The 25901-nt window shown below is 42.9% G+C and overlaps 2 protein-coding genes across 6 annotated transcripts; one reads left to right on the plus strand and one right to left on the minus strand.

Annotated features, from left to right (window-relative positions):
• Nucleotides 1–138: 138 nt before the first annotated feature.
• CENPL (centromere protein L) lies at nucleotides 139–5031 on the minus strand. The gene is given in 4 exon segments (XM_075038503.1): nucleotides 139–1501; nucleotides 2917–3459; nucleotides 4230–4481; nucleotides 4801–5031. Coding segments are annotated over 4 exon segments (1098 nt in total). The 3' UTR covers nucleotides 139–1429.
• An 18-nt stretch (nucleotides 5032–5049) lies between these two features.
• On the plus strand, nucleotides 5050–25380 carry DARS2 (aspartyl-tRNA synthetase 2, mitochondrial). 5 transcript variants are annotated; one of them, XM_075038508.1, is made up of 18 exons: nucleotides 5050–5119; nucleotides 5305–5470; nucleotides 6478–6577; nucleotides 7935–8001; nucleotides 8300–8401; nucleotides 9596–9691; nucleotides 10681–10804; nucleotides 11436–11482; nucleotides 12213–12319; nucleotides 13146–13215; nucleotides 13796–13975; nucleotides 14792–14899; nucleotides 16128–16190; nucleotides 16371–16523; nucleotides 17386–17604; nucleotides 18091–18201; nucleotides 18421–18496; nucleotides 19614–20536. In XM_075038508.1, exons 2-18 carry the CDS (start codon nucleotides 5353–5355, stop codon nucleotides 19799–19801), a joined length of 1929 nt encoding a protein of 642 aa, XP_074894609.1. In that variant the 5' UTR covers nucleotides 5050–5119; nucleotides 5305–5352; the 3' UTR covers nucleotides 19802–20536. The 5 variants fall into 5 exon arrangements, with proteins under 5 accessions (XP_074894609.1, XP_074894607.1, XP_074894608.1 ...); XM_075038506.1 differs by lacking the exons at nucleotides 5050–5119; nucleotides 5305–5470; nucleotides 6478–6577 and adding an exon at nucleotides 24994–25380 and having other exon boundaries at nucleotides 7503–8001; nucleotides 19614–19811; XM_075038505.1 differs by lacking the exons at nucleotides 5050–5119; nucleotides 5305–5470; nucleotides 6478–6577 and having other exon boundaries at nucleotides 7504–8001.
• The last annotated feature ends 521 nt before the right edge of the window (nucleotides 25381–25901 follow it).

A 25901-nucleotide genomic window follows, 5' to 3' on the forward strand; every position in this document is an offset into this window, starting at 1 on the left:
AATCAGTCTTCAACTAGTAAACAAAAACTAAAAACAAGTACATGTTTCTTTTAATAATCTATTTCCAGGATTAAAATATATTAGTAACTCAATATGCAATTATATCATGTTAGGCAGTTACATGTTTGCATGGCTGGTTCATCTCAATGTTGCTGGGGAGAAGAATGAAGAATGTTTTTAGTGACAGCTGACAAATAAATCCTGAAATTAGGTGGTTGGGCAAAGAAGGGAAAGCTTGCATCCCTGCTTCAGGGGAAGGTCACAGCACAAACTCGAGACTTTAGAGATGCTACACATGTGTGAAGCCATTACAAGAAAATTGTATAAAAACCCCTAGACTTTAAATTTTGCTGTTCACAGAATTATTTAATAGGTAACAATTTGTAGTTTAGTCAGGTAAGGTATAGTTGGAAAGAAGTACCATACAAGTATATATTTAATCAGGCATAGGTGGTCTTTACTTTGCTCAAGACCAATCTATTGGCAAAAGATGGCAAATACTTCTTTAGTACTGTAATACCAAAATCATAATACTTAGCATGCACTTATTCTACTTCCTTTCTGCTCCTTTAAGCTATAGCCAGGCACTGTGCACTAGCTCTTTGAAATCCTACCTGCTGTAGAAGGGAGAGATCTAGTATAAAACTTCAGCACCCATAGATAGCTCCAACCCCAAGAGCTCTCTAGCCTAACAAGATTACATCCAAGATGACAAACATCAACCAAAGTAAATATCTAGCTTACACACAGACCTCAATTTCCTATGTATTAACTTGTCTGAGAGGACCAACAGGCTGGACACCGAAGGCCATTGTCAGTCTCATGCAGTTCATCTCAGCCCAACTGGGACATAGATGAACACTTTAGGCCCATTACCAACTAGCCTAACTTCCTTTCTAGCTTGCTAAAAAACCTGGATTTTTCTGCCCTGGATTGTGGAGCATGCCCCCTTTCTCCGGTGTACTTGACTTTGCATTTAGATCAGCCCAAGAGTAGTCACAGTTTAGGTAAGGCTAAGGTCTGTAGAGCTTAGGCTATCTAGTTAAATGAAAACCAACTTGCTATTTGAAACAACTGAAATACCTGTCAGTAAGTTGCATCCAAGAATTTGCAAAGTTTATCTCCTAGCCCCTGGCTGATATGTACACATAAATGAACAGAGTGGCTATGATAAAACAAAGGTGCTTAATGAGCTATTAGAAGTTTGTACTGTAGCCCTTCTTTAGGGCAAAATGTCCGCTTGTCTTCACTGTGCATAGCATTGAATTACAGCTAGTTATGGAGTTGAGTGCAGGAGTTGAAGTCCAACATTGGATAGCCAGCATGAAAGGAAAGAATATGCTGCAGGAGCAAGTTTCCAATTGGTTTGTCGGCATACACCTTCCAAAACTAAGTCTTTTTATAGCATGAAGATTTGCTGAAATGACTCTCACTCTATCTGAGAGATTGCTAGTTCTGTCAGTAGCATCAGCACTCCAGTTAGGTATTGGCTTTGTAGAAACTGCAAAAAAAAAAAAAAAAAAAGCATGTCAAACCAAAAATTGCAATTGCCAGATTTCCACACCCTTAAATGGCTGGAAACCAACTACCCAGTGTTCCATGCGATTAGTCATCTTCTCTGTTGTTGTTTGCAAGGTACTTTTTTTACTATTTTCACCCTGGATATGGAGAAAACACACATGCCTACAGGCTGCTCCTTTCAGAGCCCTCTGACTTCTGCTCCTGTCCCATATGAAGCAGGGTACATAAGAAATGCTCTGCTCCTACTCCAGCTTTTTGGAAGGTGAGAATCTTAGCACTTCTGCTCCTTTGGCTGCTCCCATCCTCCTGTAGGAGGGCCAGGAAGGAGACTATGCCAGTTTCCTTGAATACCCCTATTGTCCCTTACTGAATATATGTCTGACTTGAACTCATAATCCACATTAGGGAAGAGCCATAACTAAGTTTGCACAACACACATTCTGGAAGAGAACGCTGCTTCTTCAGAAAGCCTATTCAGTTGAGTATCTCTTTGTGTTTACTTTCTGGCAACAAAAGTTGTTTCAGCCACTTTCAAACTACTACAGATAAAACCAAGCAATGTAACACTAACATTTAAAGGCCAAAATGTTAAGAGATGCTTCCCAGCAAAGCTTTTTTTCTTTCATTTGATGAACTCATGCTCCGGGGAAGAGGTGCATGAGTGGGGTCCCAGTTGTAGCCTCTAACATTCCCTCTGTACCCAGAACAATGAAGTCAGTACATCACAGACAAAGTTTAAGCAATTGCATTTACACAAACTGTTCTGTAACTCAGAAGACCATATTGTATTGCTTGAAGAAACTTCATGAAGGATTAATCCTCCATGGTTTTAAAGGATATTGTAGATACCTCTATAGGAAGACCAGCACCTTTATGAAAAGGGTTACAAGTGAAATAATAGTTTCAAGCAAGGTGTTTTGACTCTTAAGATCATCTGTTGTCTCTTGGCTCATTCACACTCCAGTTATTTTTGTATAGTAGCTTACTTATATTTGTCTTCTGCTTGTGTCTTAACAGCTGCAATACTAGAAAGTTAATGAACTTTTTTTTTAAGGTTTTTGATTAAGTTTGGGATCTTTTTAAGCCTAAGTTTTGACCAATACCAATGGACAAAGAAACTTCCCTGTTTGTACTGCATCTAATACACCTATTTCTGACCCAAGACTAGGTTTAGTAGCTTCTGCTGCAATACAGTGCTAAAAAACTGTATTGATAGCTGCCTCAGCTCCAGAACTAATTACAACTAATAAAAGCTGTGGGTTTAACAACTTCTTGTAGGAAATTATGCATAAGAAACATGAAACCTTCATTTTTAAAAGTAAGGCATTGCTAGACAGGCACAGCTATTTTATTTGTCCAGCATTAGTTAGGACAACATGCTGCTTAAAACCTCACCTTTATAATCCCATCACAGTGTGCTGAGGCAATTGCTGTAGAAACTTTCACCAGTTTTGTAGCTGACAAGTGGATCCTAAAGTGTCTGTGGAAATGAGAGTAAAGGCAGTCCATAAAGACATCCACCTCTTCTTGAATGATCTCCCCTGGAGTTTTTTGGACTGTGTCCCACAGAGCTTTTGCATCCTCTGGATGAATGGCGTATGAAATATCCAGAGGCTGGGGCAGACAGGGGACAGAGAAAACAAGTTCCATGGCAGATGCAGTTTTGTCCACTTTGCATCCAGTCCACATAGCTGCCATCCAACTGAGAATGAGAGGGCTGATGGCTAAGCGGCGGAAGGAGCAGTCAAAAGTCTTCTGAAACCAACTTCCAACAATGGATGTGTAACACTCTGCCCCATTAACAAGAAACAGAGGTAAACAAGTGAAGTCCTCTGGCACATTCTTGGAAAGATCGTCTCCAGACACACAGCAGAACCAGCCTGACCATATCAGTTTCTCTTCTGAGTTTTTTGGGGAAGCTGGTGATCTTGAAGAAAGCTGGGATGGGGAAAAGAAGTACTTGAATGCTACAAAGCAAGTCTGACTTTTTTTAGCCAAAAATGTTTTTTGTTTTATAATTTCAAGTATTTGCTAGAAGTTTTTTCTCAGGACCTCGTGTGCAACATTCTTTTCTGTAAAGCTCATACAGTTTACTCAGTCTGTCTGTTACATTCCTAAAAGATGCATGCAATTCTGTTGAAAATAGCGGGAAAAGCACTTTTTACTTCACTAGGAACAGTCCTGAGATCTGAATTTATGCTGCTTAATTCAGAAGAGCCAATCCACGGTACATCCTATAAGCATTGCCATACTGAACTTGGCATTTCAGTAGCATCTTTTGCTTGAGGCAAAAGATTTCAGAAATATTATTTAGGCTGAAGCTACAGCCAGGAGGTATGATTATACCAACTTTATCCAGGAAGCTAAATAACTTGTCTGAGTTCTTGCAGGAAATTGACTGCTGAACTGAAAAATTAGACAAAGATTACTCCTTGTAGTCTTACTCTGATCGTATCAAAGAGTTGAACTCAAAATTGCAATTAAGTGTATCCATTGCTTATGTGATGTTCTGTTCCAGTTAAAAATAGGCAGGACTCACTTTCATTAAATCTCAACTGGTACTGCAGTAGTTATTCCATACAGCTAGGGTTTAGTTGGTGTGTTTTTTTTTTTTTTTTTTGAGAGGCTGAGTATTTCATGACAGCTAAAGCAACTCGTAAAATGCCAATCTCAATTACAATTATCAAAACTGCTAGAAGACTCCTTACCTGCACGAGAATCGCAGCCTGGTCTTGGTCACTGCCTTTCAGGTATGGAAGGCTGGAGACAGCCACTTTGATGTCCAGCTCAACCCCTACTTCCACCGCCAATCCTTTCTGCTTCTCGGCAGCGATAAAGGCACTAAGCAGCCTCGCATAATCCCTCAGGTGAGCGTTAGAGAATCGGTACAGAGGGGTCACGCTGTACAAGGTCCACTGCTTGCGCAGCAGAAACGCTGTTCTCTGGGGATCTGCGTTTTCCTAAAAAAAAAAAAAAAAAAAAAGAAATTCAGAAGATAATATTAAAACCCAACAAACAAGGATAGCTTCCGTCTTCAGGCCTCGCGAAGGGGCCCGCCGCACGCCGGCTACGTGCCCGAGCAGGGGCGGTTTTGCCGCCGGGCAGCGCCGCGGGAGGCGGCAGTACTGAGGTGGCGGAGGGTCCCGCCGGCGCGGGGAACGGAGCGGGACCGAGCTCGGCTCAGGGACAAGGCCCGGCGCCGGCGGGGCCGCCCGCCGGAGCGGACAAGTAGGTTCCTCACCACCACCACCCCCCGCCGCCATCCCGGCCCGGCCCTACCTGGGAGAGCGGCGCCAGTGGGAGCAGCGGATCCCTGGAGCTAAGGCCGTGCGCCCGCCCAAACGGCAGCCCCCGCGACAACCGCCCGAAGCTGAGCAGCGTCCGCGCCACCCCCTCCACCGACTCCATCCCCGACACCAGCCCCGGGGCCGCTTCCCGCCGCGGGCCGTTTGAACCCCCTTCCCGTCAGCCCCCGCGGCGCGCCGGGCGGGGCGCCGCCCCGGCCGCCATGTTTGTGGCGGGCGGAAGCGGAAGAAGGAGGAGAAGGAAGTGGTAGCAGTGGCGGCGGCAGGTTTCTTCAGCCCCGCCGCGGCTAAGGGTGAGGAGACCTTTCCCCAGTGAGGGTGGGGGGGAGCTGGGGGCCTCCCTGCCACTCCCTACCGGTGCCCCAGTCTGTCCCCGCCCAGCCCCCGGGCCACGGGCAGGGCTGCCTCTGAGGGGGAGAGGCTGAGGCTCGGGGGCTGGCGCTTTTCCTCACGTGTCTTTATGTTTAACGACGCGCAGGTTTGTGACGGTCCCCTGGTGTTTCTGGTTTAAGTGTAGGGCTGTAAGATGGCCCTTCCCCGGTTGCTGCCCAGGGCGCTGGCCGCGCTGGCCCGAGGGCTGGCCCGGCCGGGCTGCGGGCGGGCTCTGCAGCGGGCGGCCTCTGCCTCGGCTCCGGCGGCTCCAGGTGAGAAAGGAGCGTTTGTCTTATCCCCACTGCCTCCTCCGGGATGTGGTTGTCTTTCTTTTTTCCCCGGGACCCAGGTCAGGGCAGTCTGCACAGGTGATTAAAGGCACACTTGTGATAAATTGTTTTCCCTGGATCACTTTTTAAAGTGTCTTCTCTAAATCACGTTTTTATTTGGTTTTTGGCATCTCACAGTGAATTGTGATTCAAAGTATATCAAAACCATTTTGTCTCGTTTTCTTTTTTTTTTTTTATTCCTGAGCTTTTACTTTGCTTTTGTGACCCTCTTTCTTCTGTAGCACACAACTTGTAAACAACAAGGGTAGCTGAATGCCTAACAATAATTGGAAAACAAACCTTCATGACCTCTACTTTACACCTTTAATTGTAAAGGCTGTGATGAAGGTAGTAAGGGAGAATAGTTCATATAATTATATATGTCTAGGTATTAACATACTTCAAATTTCTCCTTGCAAGCTGAATCTCTGGCACATTCTGTAAACAGTGTGCTTGGTTTTATAACTAAGTCATGATGCCAGGCACACTGGGGTCTGTGGAAAGTCTTCTATAATCGTGGTTCAGGCCTTTTACTGGTAGTTGCACGCAGGAAACTGTTCAATTTACACCTATATGGTGCATGTCATTTTGTTTCAGTCTTGCCTTGTCAAGCCCCCTATCTCCTGTGTCTTCTGGATTCGAATGTGGAATTGTCAGTGTGCCTCAGGACTGATTTGTAGCTTTCCCTTTTCTTGCCCCTGAAATTTGCAGGGCAACAGTTTGTAGCAAGACTGTGTACAGGTTTCTGAATGGAAGTTTGAATGAGACATAGAAATAATCCCTCTTAAAAACTTGTTTAGAATAATTTCACGTCCTTATGTCTTATTGGGGATATATGAAGTAATTTCTTTGTGTATGTCTAAATTGTATTGGGATGGGGGGGAACTCTGTAACTGTTTTGTCTCAGTTGTCTGCAAAAGCCACGAAAGATTTTATTATTTTTATTCGAGACTTCAATAGTTTTGTCATTCGGACCAACACTTGTGGAGAGCTGCGTTCTGCTCATGTGGGGCAAGAGGTCACACTGTATGGATGGATTCAGTATCAAAGGTAAATGCAAACCAAGGTGAAAATGGAGATACTTATTTGCCAGATCCAACGTATGCTTTAGGCCTGGGTTCAACCACTTTCATGTTATCTTTTCATATCCTGCAGAAGTCACTTCTGAAGTGAGTAAAACAGTTGAGACCAGATCAGTATTTAAAATTTCAGAGTTTCAAGCAAATCTTAATTGATCTTCATTACATCACTGTAAAGCAGTTTAATATTATTAACCTTGTTGTGTAGGAGAGAAAACAAGTAATAGCGTATTTATAGCAATTCTAACAGCTGTAAGCAAATAACTTCTTTTATATAATGTTCTTAAACTTTAAGCAAACAATGTTGTTTGTCTTTTCAACTATAGCATCTAATGATGCGTATTTAAAGTATGCAAGCTTTGCTTAGAAAAGGAGTATAAAGAAAAGGTAGTAAGCAGAGGATGAAATGTTAATTCCAACAGTTTGCTATAGGTGGCGTGGTATAATCACTCCTAATGGAGTTGAACGGTTTTTGAAATGTAGACTGAAAGGCATGTCTGCATACAGCATAGATGATGCTCTGAAATGTTCTGTTCCTGCACGTGTGCTTGCAAAATGGAGATAGGTCCTGTGGTTTTCATGAAATTAATTTGTATCAAAAGTTGCCTTTTTGCATTTTATGGTCTAGAGAGGCTGGTTTTTATCCAGCATTGTTCTGCAATGATAGTCTGCATGGTTTATTTTTTTTAGGAGGTCCTGAGCATCTCATCTTTGAACAGTCATGGGTGGAGTTCCAGGAAACAGAGCTAGGATTGTTGCAATGTGATCATTATGCTCTTGCTTTTAAAGACAGCCGGAGCGTGTTCCATTTGACAGCTTCTTGATGGATTAAGGACAATGGTAGCTGTCTCTACTGCAGCTGAAGAGGTCAAGATTTATGATTGTGGGTCTAAGAGTGTGGATTGTTCATGTGAAATTTTCTATGGGACCAATGTTGTTCTTGTTTTGTAGTTGGGCTTTTTTTTCTGTATCCATGTGAACTTTAGTTTTATTGCTCATCTAAATGTGTTTATCTGAACGATGCTTCCCAGCAGGAAATTGCACGATTTCAGAGTCCCTGCTCTACAGGGATTAATGTTCAAGTTAAAATCCTGCCTTTCTTGGTTATTTGCACATTGTTTGTCTGTGGCTGGGCAAAATCTGAAACTAATTGTTCAGATTAGATTCAGATGTGAGAAAAGTATCTGTACATACATTACTTGGAAGTGCTTTGACATTAGTCACAAGGTACAGAAAGTAGCTAGTTACCATGTGCTTTGGCTTAAAAAGCAGAAGAATACTGAATTCTTGAAAAAAATGTTTTTCCTTTTGTGTTTTTCATGGATCAGACAAGGCCTGTTTCTGGTTTTGAGGGATTTCCAGGGACTGACCCAGATCATCCTTCCACAGGATGAGGTAAGTGCTACCAAGATATGAATCTCTTTTATTTTCATTTTTCCTTTGGTAGCTTGGGTCCATCAGACATGGAGAGCAGGGTGAAGTACTCTGTCAGACTGAGTGCTCTGACTCACAAGTAGATTTAAGCGTTATGAGAGCCCTGATCTGACACTGCAACAGAAACATTACTGCTGTTTCCTCTGGCTTATGAGGAGTGATCCTGGATTCAAATGGGCTCTTAAGAAGTAAAGCCCTTGAGCATGGTGCATTTGTCTTGTTCTTTGAATTTCTGTGAGACATTGTCATCTTCTTGCAGGCACATTCCCATGTGAAGAAGCTCTTGTCTAATGCCCCAGTGGAGTCTGTTGTGCGAGTGACTGGAATTGTGTCCTCTCGGCCCCCAGGACAGGAGAATCCGGTGAGCATGTTGGGGTCTCTCAGGAATTTTATTCCTTGTGGAAAAGAACACTGGATAGTAGGATTATGGTGGGTTTTGTGTCATAGCTTTGCCATGAGTTCCAGGTGTGTGACAATCTATCCTCAGATAATGTGAGGTGAAATAACTGCTATGAGATGTAGCTTAGGAGAACCTCAAAGCACATTACAGACACCCATGAATTAAACTGTATTGCAGCCCTTTGAAAGGATAATGGCTAGCTTTTTCAGGCTTTCAAAGTGTGGTTGAGGATTTCTTTTTCTTGAAAATAAGTATTGTCATCACAAGTTCCACAGCATGTGATGACCTGTTTCTCACTTGGAATAGATTTTACTGTTCTCATTGTACGGGAAATAGAGGTTGAATAATTCTTTAATGCTATGCATTCCTCAGCTTTCATTGTACTCAGCCGTAGATTAATATATCAGGGTTGTATGTATCCCATCACTGGCAGACCTAAAAAGAGAACGTGGATTTATGACCGTAACTTGTTTTGTTCTGACCGGTTACAGATGTCCATAAAGAATGCAGGCTTCAAGCAATGCTTTTATTTCTTTTAATCATGTATCATTTTGTTGGAAGGTTGTATATGCTTCCCCCTGGTAAATAGAAAGAGTTCTGTATGATCAAATGAACTTTGATGTGGCACAGTGCTAAGCGGGGAAAGCTGTCTGTTCTCCCTTGGGATCTAAGAAAAAGAAGGCTAGTTCTGAGAACTGGTGTTCAGAACTGGAACTTCTGAGAAGTTCCTCACAAGTTGCCTTTTTTGACCTATATTAAGGACTGATGGAGATGCTGCTAATGCACACTGAAATGTAAGCTAATGGAACTAGCATTTTGTCCACATGCATGTGCCCTAGCAGGGTCTGTGCCTGACTGTTCCTCTGTGCTCAGCATGTCCTTCAAGGAGAAGGCAAAATTTCTTACAGAGATCAGTATGCTACTAGGAAAGTGCACACCCTCTTTGGTAAAGTGACTTGTGTTTTTCTGAACAGAAGGGAAATCTAGGAGAAATCTGTCCTTGAGAGAAGTTCCCTGAGTTACACTGTGTTAGAAGGCAGGGAGGATAATCACATGGGTTTCTTTCCCCCCCGCCCGACCATCTGTGAAATACCTTTGTCCAACTGTTTTCCCTAAGTTTTCCATCTAATTTTTTTTCTTGGCTTTTTGCTCCAGAAAATGCCAACGGGGGATATTGAAGTGAAGGCAGAGACTGCAGAGATTCTAAACTCCTGCAAGAAGCTTCCTTTTGAAATCAAGGATTTTATCAAGGTGTCTGTGTTTTTTCTCTTTTTAGCAAAGTGGTGGCTTTTCAATAAATGGGGAATTTGCCCAGGGTGATGGCAAAACATCTGAGAGCTTCATCTGGTTCTCACAGCTTTGCTTTGCGGGAAGGATGGTATTTAAAACAGGGGTGCTGCTTCTTAGCTGTGAGGATGCATTTATAATTAGAGTTAAGCAGAAAACAAGGCTTGAATGATTCCAGTGCACAGGGTTTTCAAATACCACTGTAAGAGCAGATGATAAAGGGAAGAGTGAAAGAAATCAGGCTGCGCTAGCTTTTTTGAGACTGTGAAACGGAACCTGCCAATGCTCTGCTGTGTTTTAAGGCAAGGGTGCTTAGTCTTATCTGGATAAGCAGCTAGTCAGCCAAAGGATTTTCTTTCTAAGTACACAGTCTTATAAGGGGTTAGTTTTAGTGCAGGCTCCATGATGTAGGAGTGACATCACTGTTAATTGAAGATATTCTCTGTGCCATTGGAACTGTGACTGATACATAGGTGTCGGAATTGGGGGAACTAGGCCTGTTCTTTCTGTGTTCTGAGTCCCAGACAAATCCCATCATCCGCACTGCTTTAGTTTTCCTGTCTGTAATAACGACGTATCACCATTTAGTTGTTTCTTTAGATCCATGTATGATACCACTCCTCTGCTTAAAAATCACAAGGAAGATTGCTACAGTCTGTTGCAGTGGACTGATAATAAGGAGGGCTAAAATCCTGAGCTGTATTGAGGCAGCTCTTATCACAATAAATGTCTAGTTGTTTTTTGGGTTTTTTGTGTTTTTTTTTTTTAAAGTAATTGTCATGCATGGAAACACTCAGTGGCTGATGTTCACCTGTGTAGGTTGTGGGTAATGGGTGGGTTGTGGCAATAGAGCAGCATCCTTTTTTAGCTTCCCGCTTTCGTCCTGTGGCTTTAGGAGCACCTTCATTGGACGTGAAATTTGAATGTTAATCCTAATTATCTCTTGTCTCCAGAAATCGGAGGCCTTGCGGATGCAGTATCGCTACTTGGACTTGCGTAGCTTCCAGTTGCAGTATAACCTGCGGCTGAGATCACACATAGTGATGAGGATGCGGGAATATCTGTGTAACCTCCATGGTAAGAAAAGTGCTTGAAGAACAGCGTGCTGCAAACATTTTAGCCTTCCCTTCTTCTGTTTCCTATTGTTGGGGGAGATTGGTACTCCAGACTGGTCCCACTTAGTAAGGATGTGTCTGTTTGCAGTTGGGTCTTTAGAGGAATGTTGGCAAGCCTGAAGGACAAAGTATATTGAAATGTCTTAGCATGCTACAAACCAGTTGTTTCGAATGAGCTATATCCAGTGAGAAAAAGCCTTTTGCAGGTAGTTTCCCTCTTTTGGTCACTGAAGTTGAGGCATGCCAAAGGGATGGATTTCTTACAGGGCTTTTTTGCTTATCCTAAAATCAGGAAGTCCTTTTTGGAAAAGCAAAGCCTAGTTCAAAATGGATAGAGAATTAACAGTTTTTCAGCCTGTGTGGAGTCCTCTGTCATCAACAGTTCTGGCAGGACATCAGGGTAGCTCAGAGCCTTTAAATCTGTCATTACACAAGTTATTCTTAGAAGCAGCAAAATCTCTAGATTTTGGAGAGGCTACATGGTGTGCTAGATTACCTATTTTGCTGACTAACTCTACTCTAGCCTACTCTGTCATACTAGTTCTCCTTGCTCTCAGCATATTCTGTGTCTGAAGCATGTGTTTGTTCCTCAGGGTTTGTGGATGTAGAAACTCCAACGCTCTTTAAAAGAACCCCAGGGGTATGTATTCTGTTAGTAAATCATTTTAGCCTCCTGCGATTGCATAGGCAGCTCATGGTTGAATTATTGTCAGTCGCCACTTGGCCTTCACTGCTGTTCCTTCACTAAGTAACAGCTCATGCAAATTTCTGATACAATACATGGATACTTTTAAACGTAGAAGGAGTGAAAGGGGAGAGGTGATATCTTGTGTCTTAATTTTGACCCTTCAAGTGAATAAAGCTTCTGTCTTGTAGAACACGTATTGAATGCAAATCCTGTCCTGGGACAGCCAGATATGAACCCAAAAAACTTCCTCTAAGCACTGTTTCATCAGCATTTATCTCTTAACTAGTAGGTTACTGCAGTGGCACTATTCAAGTAATGTTAATTTGAGTTTATATTCCTTTCTGTCATTTTGAAAATAATCACAGAGAAGGAGCTGAAGCCCAGGAATTGTTGATGCAGCTAGCACATGAAGTTCTTGTATTTAAACCCCTGTCCTGGATGGTGTATGCTTATGCATTAGTCTCTCAGAGCAGAAGATGGAGAATCCTTCTTTGGGATATTTTGGACCAAGTTGGTTAACAGATTTTTTTAAGAGTAATGTACAAACAGCCATTTCCTCACAAGTGGGATTTCATACTGGGGAAAATAGGTCCTTTTCTCTTGTGCTTCTAGTCTGTGCTCTCTGTCAGGAATTGAGGCCTCTTATTTGCTGAATTTTCTGAGCTTTTCTTTCTGATGCTAGGGAGCAAAAGAATTCCTTGTACCCTCCAGGGAAGCAGGCAAGTTCTACTCTCTGCCGCAGAGTCCTCAGCAGTTCAAGCAGCTCCTCATGGTTGGAGGCCTGGACAGGTAAGAGTTTCTTGGACTCCTGTTCTCTGCGTGTCCTGTCCAGGGTTTGCTTCCTTTGATCTTTGAGGTTTTAGATACTTCCCCAAAAACTTACTGCCAAGGATTTTGTGTTTTGAAGATGGATCCTTAAATACTTAGGGCTTTACAGGTAGGCCAGGCCCTTTGCCCCCCAGAAATAATGCCTCCCAGTAAGAGGAGATGTATCCTGTTTGGAGGTTGAATTCTTTACTGTTTTAAATTGAAACCTGATCTGAAGCACAGTCTGCCTGAAGGGCAGAAAACCTAGTGTGTGATAAAAGCCTCTCTGAGAGTAACCTATAGGACTAGTTCAGATGAGGCTGGGCAGCTGAGCATGGCTGAGACAAGGAAAGCATGTTCTCAGGGTGCACGAGTACAAAGCTTTTAATTGGGCTTGTTTCTCCAATAAAATTGAAGGAGATGGAGACAATTGTTCACGCAATGAACTGCAGGCCAGGTCTTGAGGATGAGTGAATTTTGCACGGTTGTTAGTAGAGTCCAGGTTTGGAGCAAAAGGTGGGAAAAGGGGTTGTGATGCCCCTGTTGGGACACAGCTCACCTGGTAGACTCCGCATGCGTCTGGAGGTATGGTTGGAGATGGATACAGCTGCTGATTCAGTTGCTTCCACTCAAAATTTCATGCTTTGGAGGGGATGAGAACAACCAGGGCTACGATCATCTGCTGCAAAGGGAACAGACCTCTTTTTTTTTTTTCTTTTTCTTTTTCCCCTTTTTAATGATCAATTCTGTAGCCATAATTTAATTTAGGGTACTTTAAATAGTTATCTAAGTAAAAGTACTATTGCAGGTACTTTCAGGTTGCTCGCTGCTACCGAGATGAAGGTTCACGGCCTGACAGGCAGCCTGAATTCACTCAGGTAACCAGCTCACACTGCCTTTGCCCTCCTCCTCACCCCAAACAGCTTGTAGCTGTTTTCCCTTCTGAAGGCCTAGTTTCTGCTAGCTCTTGTGCTTCTTGGGGGGTACAACATTGTTTGCTGTGTTTCACAGACACAGCACTTTGAAGTTAGTATGGGACATGATCAGAGTGGTTACTGTCCTTGGCTGACTGCACAGTCCCAGATGCAGTAGATGTGGGAGTTGTGTTGCAGCAGAGATTGTGCTTGGTGATGCAATCTCCTTCTGTCCTGCTGGGTTGGGCATTCCATTCTTCAACCTTGAGATCCCAGGCAGAGTTAGTTTGGTTCATTCAAGGCTTCTCCTTCAGTCCCTGCCATCATTACCTCATTCAGTTCTCTGAGGAGATTGTTGCCTGAGTCATCAGGGTGTAGGGAGATCATAAGCGCATCCTCAGTCTAATGCAGTCATGCTATGATTTCATGTAGTACATTGTTTCTTGTTATGCCTGCTTCATAAGTCAAGAGCTTCTGCAAGTGGCAGTGCAAAGGCAAAACCTGTAGCTAATGTGGAATCACCCCTCTTGTTTTCTGTTTTAAGATAGATATCGAGATGTCATTTGTAGATCAAGCTGGGATCCAGAGACTGATAGAGGGCCTCCTGCAATATTGCTGGCCTGAGGAAAGAGGCCCCATTGTGACTCCTTTCCCTTCCATGACATACAAGGAGGCACTGGCTGACTATGGGACTGATAAACCAGACACTCGTTTTGGGATGAAGGTGAGGGTTTGCCCATTGGAAACCTGCAGCTTTTCCTTTCTGTTAGTGTTTTAATAATCTGTTTGGATCATGTATACTGATTGGCTGGGGTTCTTAATGCTGTAATTTACCCAAGGTGTCTATCCCATTGTTGCTGCTTTGTACAGGTAATCATCTGTTGGAGAAGAGAGGGTTTGATTAGTTGGCTGTGGAAAATGTATGTTTTAAGAAAACTTTATTTTAAAGATAAGGTAGTAGTAGGAAGCAATGCATCTTGACTGTCTTAGGAACAGAAGCCCGTAAGGCATCCACAGATACCAGAAGTGCTTTTACCTGCTGCACTCCAAAGCATACTCCTGGTGAGCATGCTTCATGAGACGGGCTTTTCCAGCCTTTTAATGGCCTGAAGATATTTTCAAGATAACAGACTGTGGTTGTGTGCACACACTGTTTGTATATATAAGAGTATCAAATAAGAGTATTGACAAATGTATTAAGAGGAAGAGTGCTGAAAAGCAAGAAAGCATCTTCTATTTCCCCAGGAATTAATTTTGGGGGTTTCTTTTTCAGTGTACAGCTCTCTTCACTGTGGTAGGATGTCGCCATCTCAACCTTGGGTTTTCCTGGCTGTCTCGCATTTCTCTTTCTGCAGTGCTCGGCCTCCTAATGGTTATTCCGGCTTGGCGCTATTCATTTCTTTCTGTGAACCATTTGATTTCTCTGAGCAAAGAAATGGTGTCTCAGGATATGGTGTTGAAGGTGTTAAGATACAGATGCAGGATTTTTGCTTCATGTTCCCACCACCACTGCTTTTTCTTGTGTTCTCTCCTTTCTCAGATAGTGGATATCAGTGATTTTTTACGAAGATTGGACATTCAGTTTGTGCAGAATGCGCTCAGTTACCCACATGGCACTGTCAAAGCCATTTGTATCCCTCAGGGAGTGGTAAGTGGTGCTTTACATACTGCTTATGGTTTATGTGAAATAAAAAAATGCCAATTTGAATTCCTTTGTTGGTATGGAGATCTTCTTTGCTATTACTGGGGGAGTGGTGTCCTTCAGGGAACTTGAGATTGGTTGTAATTGATGTCAGGTTGGGCTGAGTGGCGTTAGAATGGAGACAATCAGGCGACAGGAAAAATATATTACTCTTAGGAAGGGGAGGAAGAGAACAGAGCTGCAAGATCCCTTGAGGATAGGGAAGCCTCTTGGGGCTTCAGCTTGCTTTTGGCAAGGATGGCTTCCAATGTGCATCTAAATAATAAATTGTGCCCTGTGGCAAGAGATTGAAATAGAGCCAGGTATGGCACAGCTCTGTTCTGGACTAGTGAGAGAAAGGTTGGGTGGTTACAAGCCCTTCTCATGTTTGCTTTTGCTGCATTTGGGGACACAACTCACGTCTCGTAATAAGAATCTCACAGACCAAATCCAAGGCTGACAGCAGATGTAGAAGATTGACATAGCCATGTGTTTTGGTAGGGAAGCAGATTTAATTCTGGCTGTGGGCATCTTTGCAGCTTGGGCAGTATGGGGAAAAAAAATCCACTAAAAACTGAGTTTTATTTGGGGAATAGAGCTTTCTGACCATGGTTTCGCTTGAGATTCCTTTTGTTTTGGCACAAAGTGCAAGTAACTGGCTTCCCACAAGAGGGCATTAGGGTGTGCATTTGAGCAAAACAAAAGTGGATTCTTGAGCCTGTCTAAACATTAGAGTAGCTGGAAAAAAAAATCAAGATCTTGATGCAGGTCTTCACATCTACTGCATTTCTTTGTACATGAGAGTCAGCCCAGTTGTTTTCCCTCTGTTCCTCCAAATTGAGCTATGCTTTCCCCATCAACAGTGTGGTGTTACAACTTTGTTCCTGCATGCTGGAGGCAGTTAGCTGATTGACTCTGCTGACCAGCTACATCTGATCTGTGAGCAGGGAGAAAAAGTGCAGCCAGATGTACAGCCTAGAGGGGCCTCTTCCTGAAAGGACCCCTTGGAGAAGACACCCAGCAGCAATCTAGTGCTGTGGTCCCTTTCCTATTTCACAGCCCTCATGAGGACTTGCACTAGAAACAAAAGAACTGGAGAGGTTTGGAAACAGCTCAGTCAGTAGATTTGAATCCTGGTTAGGCTTTCCATAGTTTTTGCTAATGTTTAATGTATCTTCTCTTGCTCTTTCCCCAGAGATATCTTAAAAATAAAGATTTGCAGTCATTAAAGGAGTCTGCAAAATCCAAGTTTAATCAGGTGAGACAAACACTGCTGAGGCATTGGAAACGGTGAATGACAAAGTGTGTATAAAGGCACTTGCAGGCAGAGGAAGGTAGAAGAGCAGTTTTTAATAGCTGAGAGTCAGTGCCTGAGCATGTGATGCTTCAAGACAAGAGAGGGCAGCACTGGACTGAACATACTCATATCTTTCTTTAGGAAATCATGGAAATTATCTGCAGGCCTGATGGAAGCTTGAAGTCTCTGCTTACAAAGTTTCTTGGTGAGAAGCAGCAGTCGGAGCTTATCCAAGTGCTGAACATGCAGGTGGATGATGTGGTACTGCTGGCAGCTGGTGAACACAAGCAAGTGGTAGGAAGCATTTCTTGGGTGGCTGTGTGAGTTGAATGTTACTGATGTGAAGGCTTTGATGTTATCTGACCTTAGTCTAATTCTTCTTATTATTAAAATAGGTCATCATCTAATTCCATATTTCTCTGGAGATGAAGCTATAGCAACAGCAAATAATGCATGAAATATACCTCTTGCTTTTATTTCACAAAGTCACATTCTGGGAAGAACTCGTAACTGAGATGAAGGCTGGAATATAAAACAGGAACAAATCAGTGCCTCTTTTTCTCTCAACTTAATTTTTAAAGCGTCAAAGAGAGATTGGAAAACAATGTGAACTAGGTAGTTCTGTCTCCCATAAGCAGATGATGAGAGTGAAGCACAGCTGTTTATTAGCAGCAGTGAAGGAAGATTCTGTCCTTACCCTTCTCTATATTCTTGCCAGCAGACATTGCCTTCCAAGCATTGGTTTATGACAAAGTGTCATGCTTTGCTTGATAGCCAAAATTTTGTCATATGCTCTTTCTGTGCCTTCATTTCTCTGTCTGCAAAGTGCAGATCTTACCTGTGCTCCCCCCGTTAATCCACAATTGTGTAGAGCTTGAGGTTAGTCTAGGAAAGATCTGTGAAGACAGAACAGTTGGAAGAAAATGGATTTTCCAGCTCCTTACTTGGTCTTTGTCAAACTCTGGAGCTGCTGCTGCCTCAGCAGGAAGGTGATATCTTTCAGAATACAAGGCAAAAGTGTTTAAGGCAACAATGCATTACAACTGATGCTGTCTGTGATGCTACCTTTATGAAACACTCTTTCCCTGGTTGGTGTTTGAGTGACTTCCCTGATAGTAAAATTGCTCCATCTCATTATCTCCCTTCTCTTTTACAGTGCTCTGCATTAGGAAACCTACGGTTGGAGAGCGCTGACCTCCTTGAGGCGACTGGGCTGGTACTCCGTGATCCTACAGCTTTTCACTTTCTGTGGGTGGTGGATTTCCCCCTTTTCCTCCCAAAGGAAGAGAATCCCACTGAACTGGAATCTGCTCATCACCCCTTCACTGCCCCTCATCCTTCAGATACCAGCCTCCTCTATTCTGATCCCACAAAGGTAACTCGCTTCATGCCTGCCATGCTGGCTCTTTTACAGCTATGTGTCATGGAAAACTAGGCAAGTAGCAGCTGGTTTTAGTGTAAAAAGAGGAGATGTTTCATGGAACTGACTGCATGTTGTACATGTCCGGAAAAGCCATATTGTACATGGCTTCCAGATTACTCTGAGCATCAAATATCCATGTGTGCCACTGACAAAAGGGCTTATAGGATACAGTTGCTTAAGGTGAGGAGTCTTATATTCTGACCCATCCCACGTTGCTTCAGGTTTTGATCAACTTTGCAAAAGGATTTGTACTGTTCCCACATCTCAGCAGCAGTCCATGCCTCTGATAGGACTGGTACCTGAACTGCAAGTTACCACTGAGAGTAGTAGTGTTGTATGTCGTGGCTTCATTACCAGTGTCTTTGCTGTCTGTGTGCAGGTTGTTAGACGCAGCTGTGCCCCAGCCTTGCTGAAGTGTTTGTTCATTTCTTTCTACAGGCCCGTAGCCAGCACTATGACCTTGTGCTGAATGGCAGTGAAGTTGGAGGAGGCTCCATCAGAATTCATAGTGCAGAACAACAGCGTTTTGTGCTGGAGAAAGTGCTGAAGGTAACACCTACAGATGTCTCTAACATTCTTTTGGGGATTTAAAGGACTAATTAATTTAAATAATCATTTCAAATTCTGAAAGAAACACTTGTGTGCTTCTCAGATAAAGAAACATAACTCCTAGCCTTGAGTGATGTATGACTTCATCATACCTTCATCTTGCATTGCTAGTAGAAAGAGCATTGCTTGTCCAGTGATGCTTCTTACGTAATTTTGCAGGAGGATTCTGAGGTGCTTTCCCATCTGCTTGAGGCTTTGGAGTTTGGAGCTCCACCTCATGGAGGAATCGCTTTAGGTAAGTGCTCTGTAGCTCTCCAGATGCAGGTGTCTTGTGACTCTTTTTTGGCATATTAGATCCCAGGAATAAGCCTCATGCTTGTTAGCAAAAGCCTTGTCTCCTCCTGATAGAGATGGCTGTTCTGGTGTTGCTGTTTAGCACACGAACATGGTAATACTGTGTGGGCTTACACAGTGCTTCCATCTCTGTAGCTGCTTTGTAGAAGGCAACAGAGGTCTCGTCACCAAGTGCAGAATGTTTTGGTGTTCCTCCCCAGCATCATAGTGTGATTTAGTTCTTACGCAAGGACCAAATCACATATTGGTGGCTCTAAGGATGATCCTTATCTGCTGTTTGTAGAACAGGGTATTCATTAGGATTAGGTCATCTTTATTCTCATTCCTGTGCAGCCAGAACAGGTTCCCTGTACTGCATGCCTAGAGGCCTGGGATAGCATGGTACTTTGTTTCATGCCCTGGGTCACTGCCACAACCTTGCCCTCTGCTTCAGTCTCGCTTCCCTTCTTCCTTACTTGTTTCGCTTAGTAATTCAGATAATGCCAGACTTTTTTTCCTAGAACCCTGCAAGTTTGTGGTTTTAAAAAGAAAAAAAACCCCCAAACTCACCCCCCCCATCCCAACCCACCCCAAACAAACAAACAAACCTACAAAAAACAAAGGTAGCATTTTAACCTGTGGTGTTCCAGTGTGATTTCCCTCCATCCAATCACCGAGATGCTTGTGTTCTTTTTGAATTCCTCCTAGTTGTTGTAATCCTTCAGAACTGGTTGATCAAGAGCTTTGAGCAGTTAAGCAGAGCCCTGACACCATTCCTGCCACTTAGCTGCTCTGGTTTTGTTATGCTGTCTTTACAAAGGCACTGTCTCTCTCTTGCAGTCCTTGGTGTGTTGCAGAACTTTCTGTAATACTGAAAAGCTTTATTTTGCTAGGCATTTCTGCTCTTCAGGGAAGTATGTTTCTCTGCTACTGGTCGAGATGAATTTTTTTCCCTTGCTTCACTTTTATTCTTCAAGCTCAGTAATACTATCTACTCCATCTTTCTGATTTTTCTGAATCAGAGGAAATAATATAGGGCCATAACTCAAGTGGTTCACCAATTTGTTTTCTACTTCTAGGACTTGACAGGCTGATCTCTCTCATCGTTGATGCTCCAAGTATCCGAGATGTCATTGCTTTTCCTAAATCCTTCAGGGGACGAGACCTGATGGGCAATGCTCCAGACTACGTCACTCCAGAAGAACTAGAGCCATATCACATCCAGGTTTCCTGGCCTCTTGCAGAAAGAGGCAAAGAAAAACTTTAAAGCCAATGATGTAAGCTGATCTCTTTAACCAGAGGTGGTTACAGCTTCTAAATACTAGAATTCAGTTCAGAAAACATCAACTGTTATGGGAGGGTGGGGGGCAGTACAACTCCACTGTACTACGGCTGTTTCAGGATTGAATGAGAAATAGATACGAGGGCTTCCTGGTAGAAATTCACCTTTGCGTTGGTAATGTGATGGAGAGGTAGAAAAGCAAAAGAAAAGAACACAATTTTAGCATAGGATATCAGGACTGTTGTCTTTGGGGTGTCATTGGAGGGAAGATGGGAGCCATTTTTTCTACTCTCCACTTTTTACATGTCCCTTGTAAAGTATTTCTTCTCCTATCTGGAGGAGATAGTATCAGCTTCCCTGGCAGGATGGTTTGTATTCATGATGATCATCAAATCTGTTAGCTGAGGACTGTTAAAATAAAGCAGTGCTGTGCTGGGCCAAGAGCTCTGGACACTTCACAGCAAAACTTCAGTGCAAGCAGCAGCTTGTCTCATGTTGGAGGATACAAGATCATCCCGAACTTGCCACAGGGAGGTCATATTCAGCTGTGTCCTCCCTTCAAAGAGGGGGAGAGAAGCATTCATACCATTTGCAACAGTTGTCCTCGAAATGCTTGCCAAAGAGGTGATGATCTGTCTTTGGGGCCTGTGGTCCTGGTGCTTTTCAGCACGCTAATTCTGAGGCTTGTATGTTTGTAAATAAAGTTTATCTGGCAATGTGGTTTTGACTGAGCTTGGCTTTGGGCTTTCTCTACAAGAGCAAACTGCCAGTTTTTCTTTGTGACCCCTGATCCCTCCAGGAGATGACAAGAAATCTGTGACAGTATAGCAGGGTTGCCAGTCTTCTGTGAATTCTGCCTGGTCCTGCAAACCTGGTGCTACAGCAGTGAGTGATGCAGCAGCAAGTTACTCACAAGTAACTGTTCATCCCTTTCCCACATCAGAACAGCCACAGTGCAGGAGCGACTGTACAGAGTAGAGCATGGGCTCTAGCAGTATCCTACCAGACCAGGCCACTTGGCTCTGCACTGTAGCGTATAGGAAGCCCTCTGCAGAGGCACTCCAGTAGGTGTTCTTAACTCTGTGTTTAAGTTGGAGAAAGCAGAGAATTGTTGGGAGGAAAGGTGGAAGGTGAAGAAGCTGAGGAAAAGAGAAGGAAGAGATCACCTGAATAAGTCAGGAAGATGGTGCAAAGGAAGAAAAAGGAGACCTACTGTGTCCCAGGTGGGAAGGACAGCAGGAGGCATCTGCTAGAGGAAGTGCACGAGGAGAGACAGAAGACTGCAGTTGTCTGAGCTGATACTGAACTCCAGCCTTCTGCAAGAGATCCTATCCTGCAGATTCTAACAGCTGCTGGGCTGCTCCAAAGGTTATCAGCTAATTCAGTCTCCACATTGTGGGATAACATTACATGGTGGTGCATACTGTTGGCTTTTTTAAATACTGGACTGTCCTGTTGATAAAGAGCAAGGGAGGTGGCTCTTCTCCTTAAGGTTGTGGGTTTTGAATACTTTATACTGGCTAAAAGTGCCATCCATAGACAAGTAACAGTAGAGCTGACTTGCTGCTGCTTTGCAGATTATAAGATGATGGAGTTATGTGTGTGAAAGAAAACTTAAATCCTTTCTTTTCTCATGTTATGATTGTCAGTCTCAGAGCATGGCTAAATACTATTTTTAAAAAAAACAAACAACAAAAACCGAAAAACACCACAATCCTGGATTTGTATTCACATTCATTCTAGTCAAACACTTCGAATTTCTTAATTTTCTTTTCCTTGTATGAGCTATTCATTCTTATATTGAAATTAATTCACCTTTGTTTTACTTCCACCTTTTTTTTTTTTTTTTTCCTGTGAGTAGAAGCTGTCAGTAATGGAGTGAGGATGAGTTTTCAGAGAGAAGCTGAGCTGAAAATTGGATCCCTAAGCAGATACATGTTAAAAACAATTTTGTTTTGGTGATATGGAATACAGCCACTACAAGGCTATGTATTATATTCATACTGCTTTTTTTGAGGATGCTGGATTTTATTTAGTTTCCTTACTGGTAGTGAGTTTAAGATTTGCATGGAATTTGCTTGAGGATCACCTGTGTTCCTAAAGCAGGGATGTCAGAAGCTTGTTTGAGGACGTGGAATCACAGAAAACAGTTATTCTGAAAAATTCTTCATTCCCCCCAGACTATTATTTATAGTAACTGTAAACATAATGTGCTGAACTTTTTTTTTTTTTTTTTAATTGGGAAATAAGGGGTACTGTATCATTTGGTTAGTAACTGTTTGCAAAGGCAAATGCTGTTTACATCTGAAGGGTCCTAGTTCTTTAAATTAGGATTATCATCAAGCGTTCAAAGGGTAACTGCTGCTCAGAGAGGTTTAGGCAGAAACGTAACACTGCCTGGAACATTCTTCTTCAGAGCACTTGTTAAACATGAGCAAGCCATCCCTGAGGCGTACACATCCCTCTTTCTTGTGCAGGCTGTTTTGTGATGTTTGTTTACCCACTGCTATATTAAGGACTCACTGCAGTTGTAAGTGTGTGACACAGCTATGATTAGCTACAGTGAAAAAAATGTAACAAAACATGTGGTATGAGCTGCTGCAGTCCTGCCGCAATTAGGTCAGTGGAAAAGAGGTATCCCAAATTTACGCAAGCCATCTGTGCTTGGATTTGTGAATGAAGGTGGCTTACGCTACAAGTGTGTGGATTTGCCAGTGGTTGTGTGAATGTTGCCACAGAGGAGACATTAATTGTTTTGGTTTTTATAGAGCATTGTGTAAGGTTTCACTTGGGCTTGTGGAAGCCTGTTCTACAGAAAATCACTTTTAAACTGCAATCTAGTTGGCATGCTTAGCTTGCATATTTTGGTAGAAGCAAGGGTAGACAGACATTACAAAGAAATACATGTAAATAAAGGGTGGTCATATTGCATGCCAATACCTCATGCTTGCTGGAGAAAAGCTGCTGGCCTGTCATCCTGAAAATAGATGTTAAAACCACTTCAGTTTAGCACAATGTCCATCAGAAACACCTGCTGAAAATAAGCTACAGCATAACCACAAACTGCAAGCTTTCACAGAGCCCTTGCTGCTTCTACTCTCCTTTCTTTTTCCTGTATGAGACAGAACTTATGGAGAAGTGTTGCGATGCCAGCTATGCTAGAAGATGCAAAGTCCTGGCCTCCTATGTTAAGAGTTAATCTTTAAGTAGTCTTTTATTAGAGATGTGGTGTGTAAGAAAAGGTTGGTGGATCTGTATTGCTGTGTGGTTTGGGTTGGTTGTTTTTTTTCCCTTTCTCATGGAGCACATGTCTCCAGGCCCAAGCCAGATAAGCAGCGTGAATGTGCTCATCAACCTAATGAGAGTCCAAAGTCCTTGAAGGTGCCTTTATACTACTTCTTTTTGTCCAAAGAGCAAGTAGTAATACAATTAGCATACGCAGACTCCTCCCTGTGTTGGAGGTACTAATGAGGCTGTTGGCTGTTACCAGAAATGCCCCCTGGCACACAGAGGAACCTCCCATGCTACAGTATGTATGCATGTAAAATTAGTAACAAAACCCATATCACTACTATCTCCAGATTCCTGCAGTGATTTCCACTTGTCATTGTGACTCCTGTGCTCTTTCTTCAACCTCTTCAATGTGTGTATATATTATGGACAAGAGAATTGCTCAGCCTCTGGGTACTCTACCTGGAGCAGTTGGCTTTGTTGGGAATAGAATCACCAGCTGGACACAGGTGCTGCCTGAGGATTTGGTTTGGGTCTTTGCTGGTACGGATCAGCTTGTGATGGTTGAGTGTGTTCCCTGACGTAGTCTTCTCAACTCCAGAGAACTTAATGACTAGCATAGATGGGATGTGAACATTCGGGTGGGTTAGGGATAGGATTGTATAAGGAGTGCTCTTGCAGGAGCCAGAGTTGTGCGTAAGGCCTCTGTACTCCTTTAACCCTGCCAGCTTGCTGATTTTCTTCCATTAGATCTGAACAAAAGACTGGTAAAATGAAGAGACAGTTTATTCCCCACCTGTAGGGGAACTGGCTCTGTGTCTGTTTCAATAGATCTGGCTGGAGCAACCCTCTAGTAAGTTTATACTACCCTTTTCTAACATCAGAGGTAAGTTTCTGGTGTGTTTCAGTATTTTTTTTCCCTTTCCAGAACAGGAATGTAGCATGCTGGTGGGATTCTCAGCAGCCAAAGTGTGGATTTAGGTTGTTTTTTTTCTGAAAAGTTTCCAAGCAGCCTATCTAGAATATTTCTGGTTGGACCAAGCTGGGAAGAGATTGCAGCATTTGATTTCAGCCACCCCAGATGGCTTGGGAGAGTTTGGCTGTGAGGGTTTTGTACAAACTGCCATAAAGACAGGAACTGTTTTCAGAACTCAGACTGGAGTTTAATCCTATGTTGTGCTGGTATCTATCTCTCTAGAGTTAGCCAAATTACAATATAACTTCATAGCAGCTTTGTGTAATCCTATGCTGCAGATACCCAGAGGTTCAGGGTGCTGATTAATTCCCAGTTCTGTTGAAAACAGACCACTGCTATATGAAAATATTATAATTCGTAGCAAGTCAGTAGAAATTGTCAAAGAATTTTTTCAGCTGTTTGCAGCTGGATTTGTACCCCCTATTTTACCCTAGGGGGAAAAGGGGGGAGCTACTGCTCTGTACCATCACTTTCCTGTAGCCCGAGTCCAACAGAAGGACATTTGTGTATACTTCTGTGTTGGAGAGCATGGGGACCTTAGCTCAGACCTGATGCAAGGACATTCAGTGTGGTGGAAGCCAGAGGACATTACTTGGGTGTACAAAGCTACTCCCAGAGCTAGAACGTATCCTAGACCCAGTGTTGTTGCATGTGAGCAGGAGGTGGTGCATTGTACGTTTATGTGGGGAATCTCCAGCCCCAGGAAGGCGTGACTCTGCTGTTCTGTATTTCACCAGCATCTCTCCCACCAAGAGGAATGGAGCAGGTAGGCGGCAGGTGATGCTGCACTGATGTCCAGCATCTGGTTAATATAGGCAGCCTCAGAAAAGGAGCCTATGATGGTAAGAGCAGAAAGATATGGAGAGTTTATGCTCTCAAATGTAAGGGTTTCTATTTCCCCCCCCACACTTTACGCCTTTAGTTGCTTGCACAATGATTTGTTTTGACCATCCTTGCTTGGTTTTGTCAGCATACGTAACCAGCCGTCTCGTGAGGATGCTTGGTACACTCTTTGGCCCATGTGTTAACAGCAGCAGAAGAGGCATACATAACTGACAGCCACCTAAATGGTACCAGATGGAAATCCCCCATGTAAGCTTCACATGACTTCACCTCTAAATGTTTGGGCTCTTTTAGGCTTGTGTTCTAGTTTGTTGATTTTTTTCAAAGCATTGTTTTATGTAATTAAAAAATGTTGATTACATGCAGTCACCAGCTGTGCCAGCCACAATTTTACAGCAAACAGAGCTCCGTGACAGATATATTCAGATGGATTGGTCACATTTGCCTCTAATAATCCATCAGGCTCCAGCTTTCTTGTTATGTTTTGATAGCCTTTGTGTTTACTGTAGTGCTACAGTAGAGTTGAAGAAAAGCATTATGGATAGTTCTCTCATTAATTTGATTGTATTTTAAATGTATTTGTATTTCTGTAGCCATGAGTTCTGTTAAATTATATGTTATTCTAAAAAGTACTTCCTCTTGCTTAATTTAAGTCTCTCATCTAATTATTTCATGAAGTACCTTCCCATGTAGGTTATTAGAAGGAATGAATACTCAAAGTTCTTCTGTGTTTTCCATTCCGCTCATCACTGAATGAATCAATATCCTCTGTTTGTCAGTCACATCAGTTTAAAGCTGTACAGTTTTAGGCGATTTCACCTGCCTTCCTGTTGAAATCACTGCATACCTCCTGTGCTACCAGCAGTGACTTTCTGTACACCCACTGGCAGCTGAAGTGGCCAAAAGCTGATGCTCTCGTAGGTTGTTTGGAGTCTTTTTTCCCTTGTATGTGTTACTGTTTGTACTTACCAACCTTCACTTTTTGCTCTGTACTGTGTAAAGGTACTAGATAACTTTTTTGGTGCAAAAACTAGT

This window comes from Buteo buteo, chromosome 10, assembly GCF_964188355.1.
Source record: "Buteo buteo chromosome 10, bButBut1.hap1.1, whole genome shotgun sequence".
NCBI classification, from domain to species: domain Eukaryota; kingdom Metazoa; phylum Chordata; class Aves; order Accipitriformes; family Accipitridae; genus Buteo; species Buteo buteo.

Bases quoted from the DNA above. Each gene is read 5' to 3' on its own strand.
- DARS2 (XM_075038506.1), top strand. From the start codon at position 7,627: ATGCTTCCCAGCAGGAAATTGCACGATTTCAGAGTCCCTGCTCTACAG. The intron at 11,483-12,212 runs GTATGTATTCTG...TTCTGATGCTAG, and splicing joins TCTTTAAAAGAACCCCAGGG to GGAGCAAAAGAATTCCTTGT. The intron at 14,900-16,127 runs GTAAGTGGTGCT...CTCTTTCCCCAG, and splicing joins TTTGTATCCCTCAGGGAGTG to AGATATCTTAAAAATAAAGA.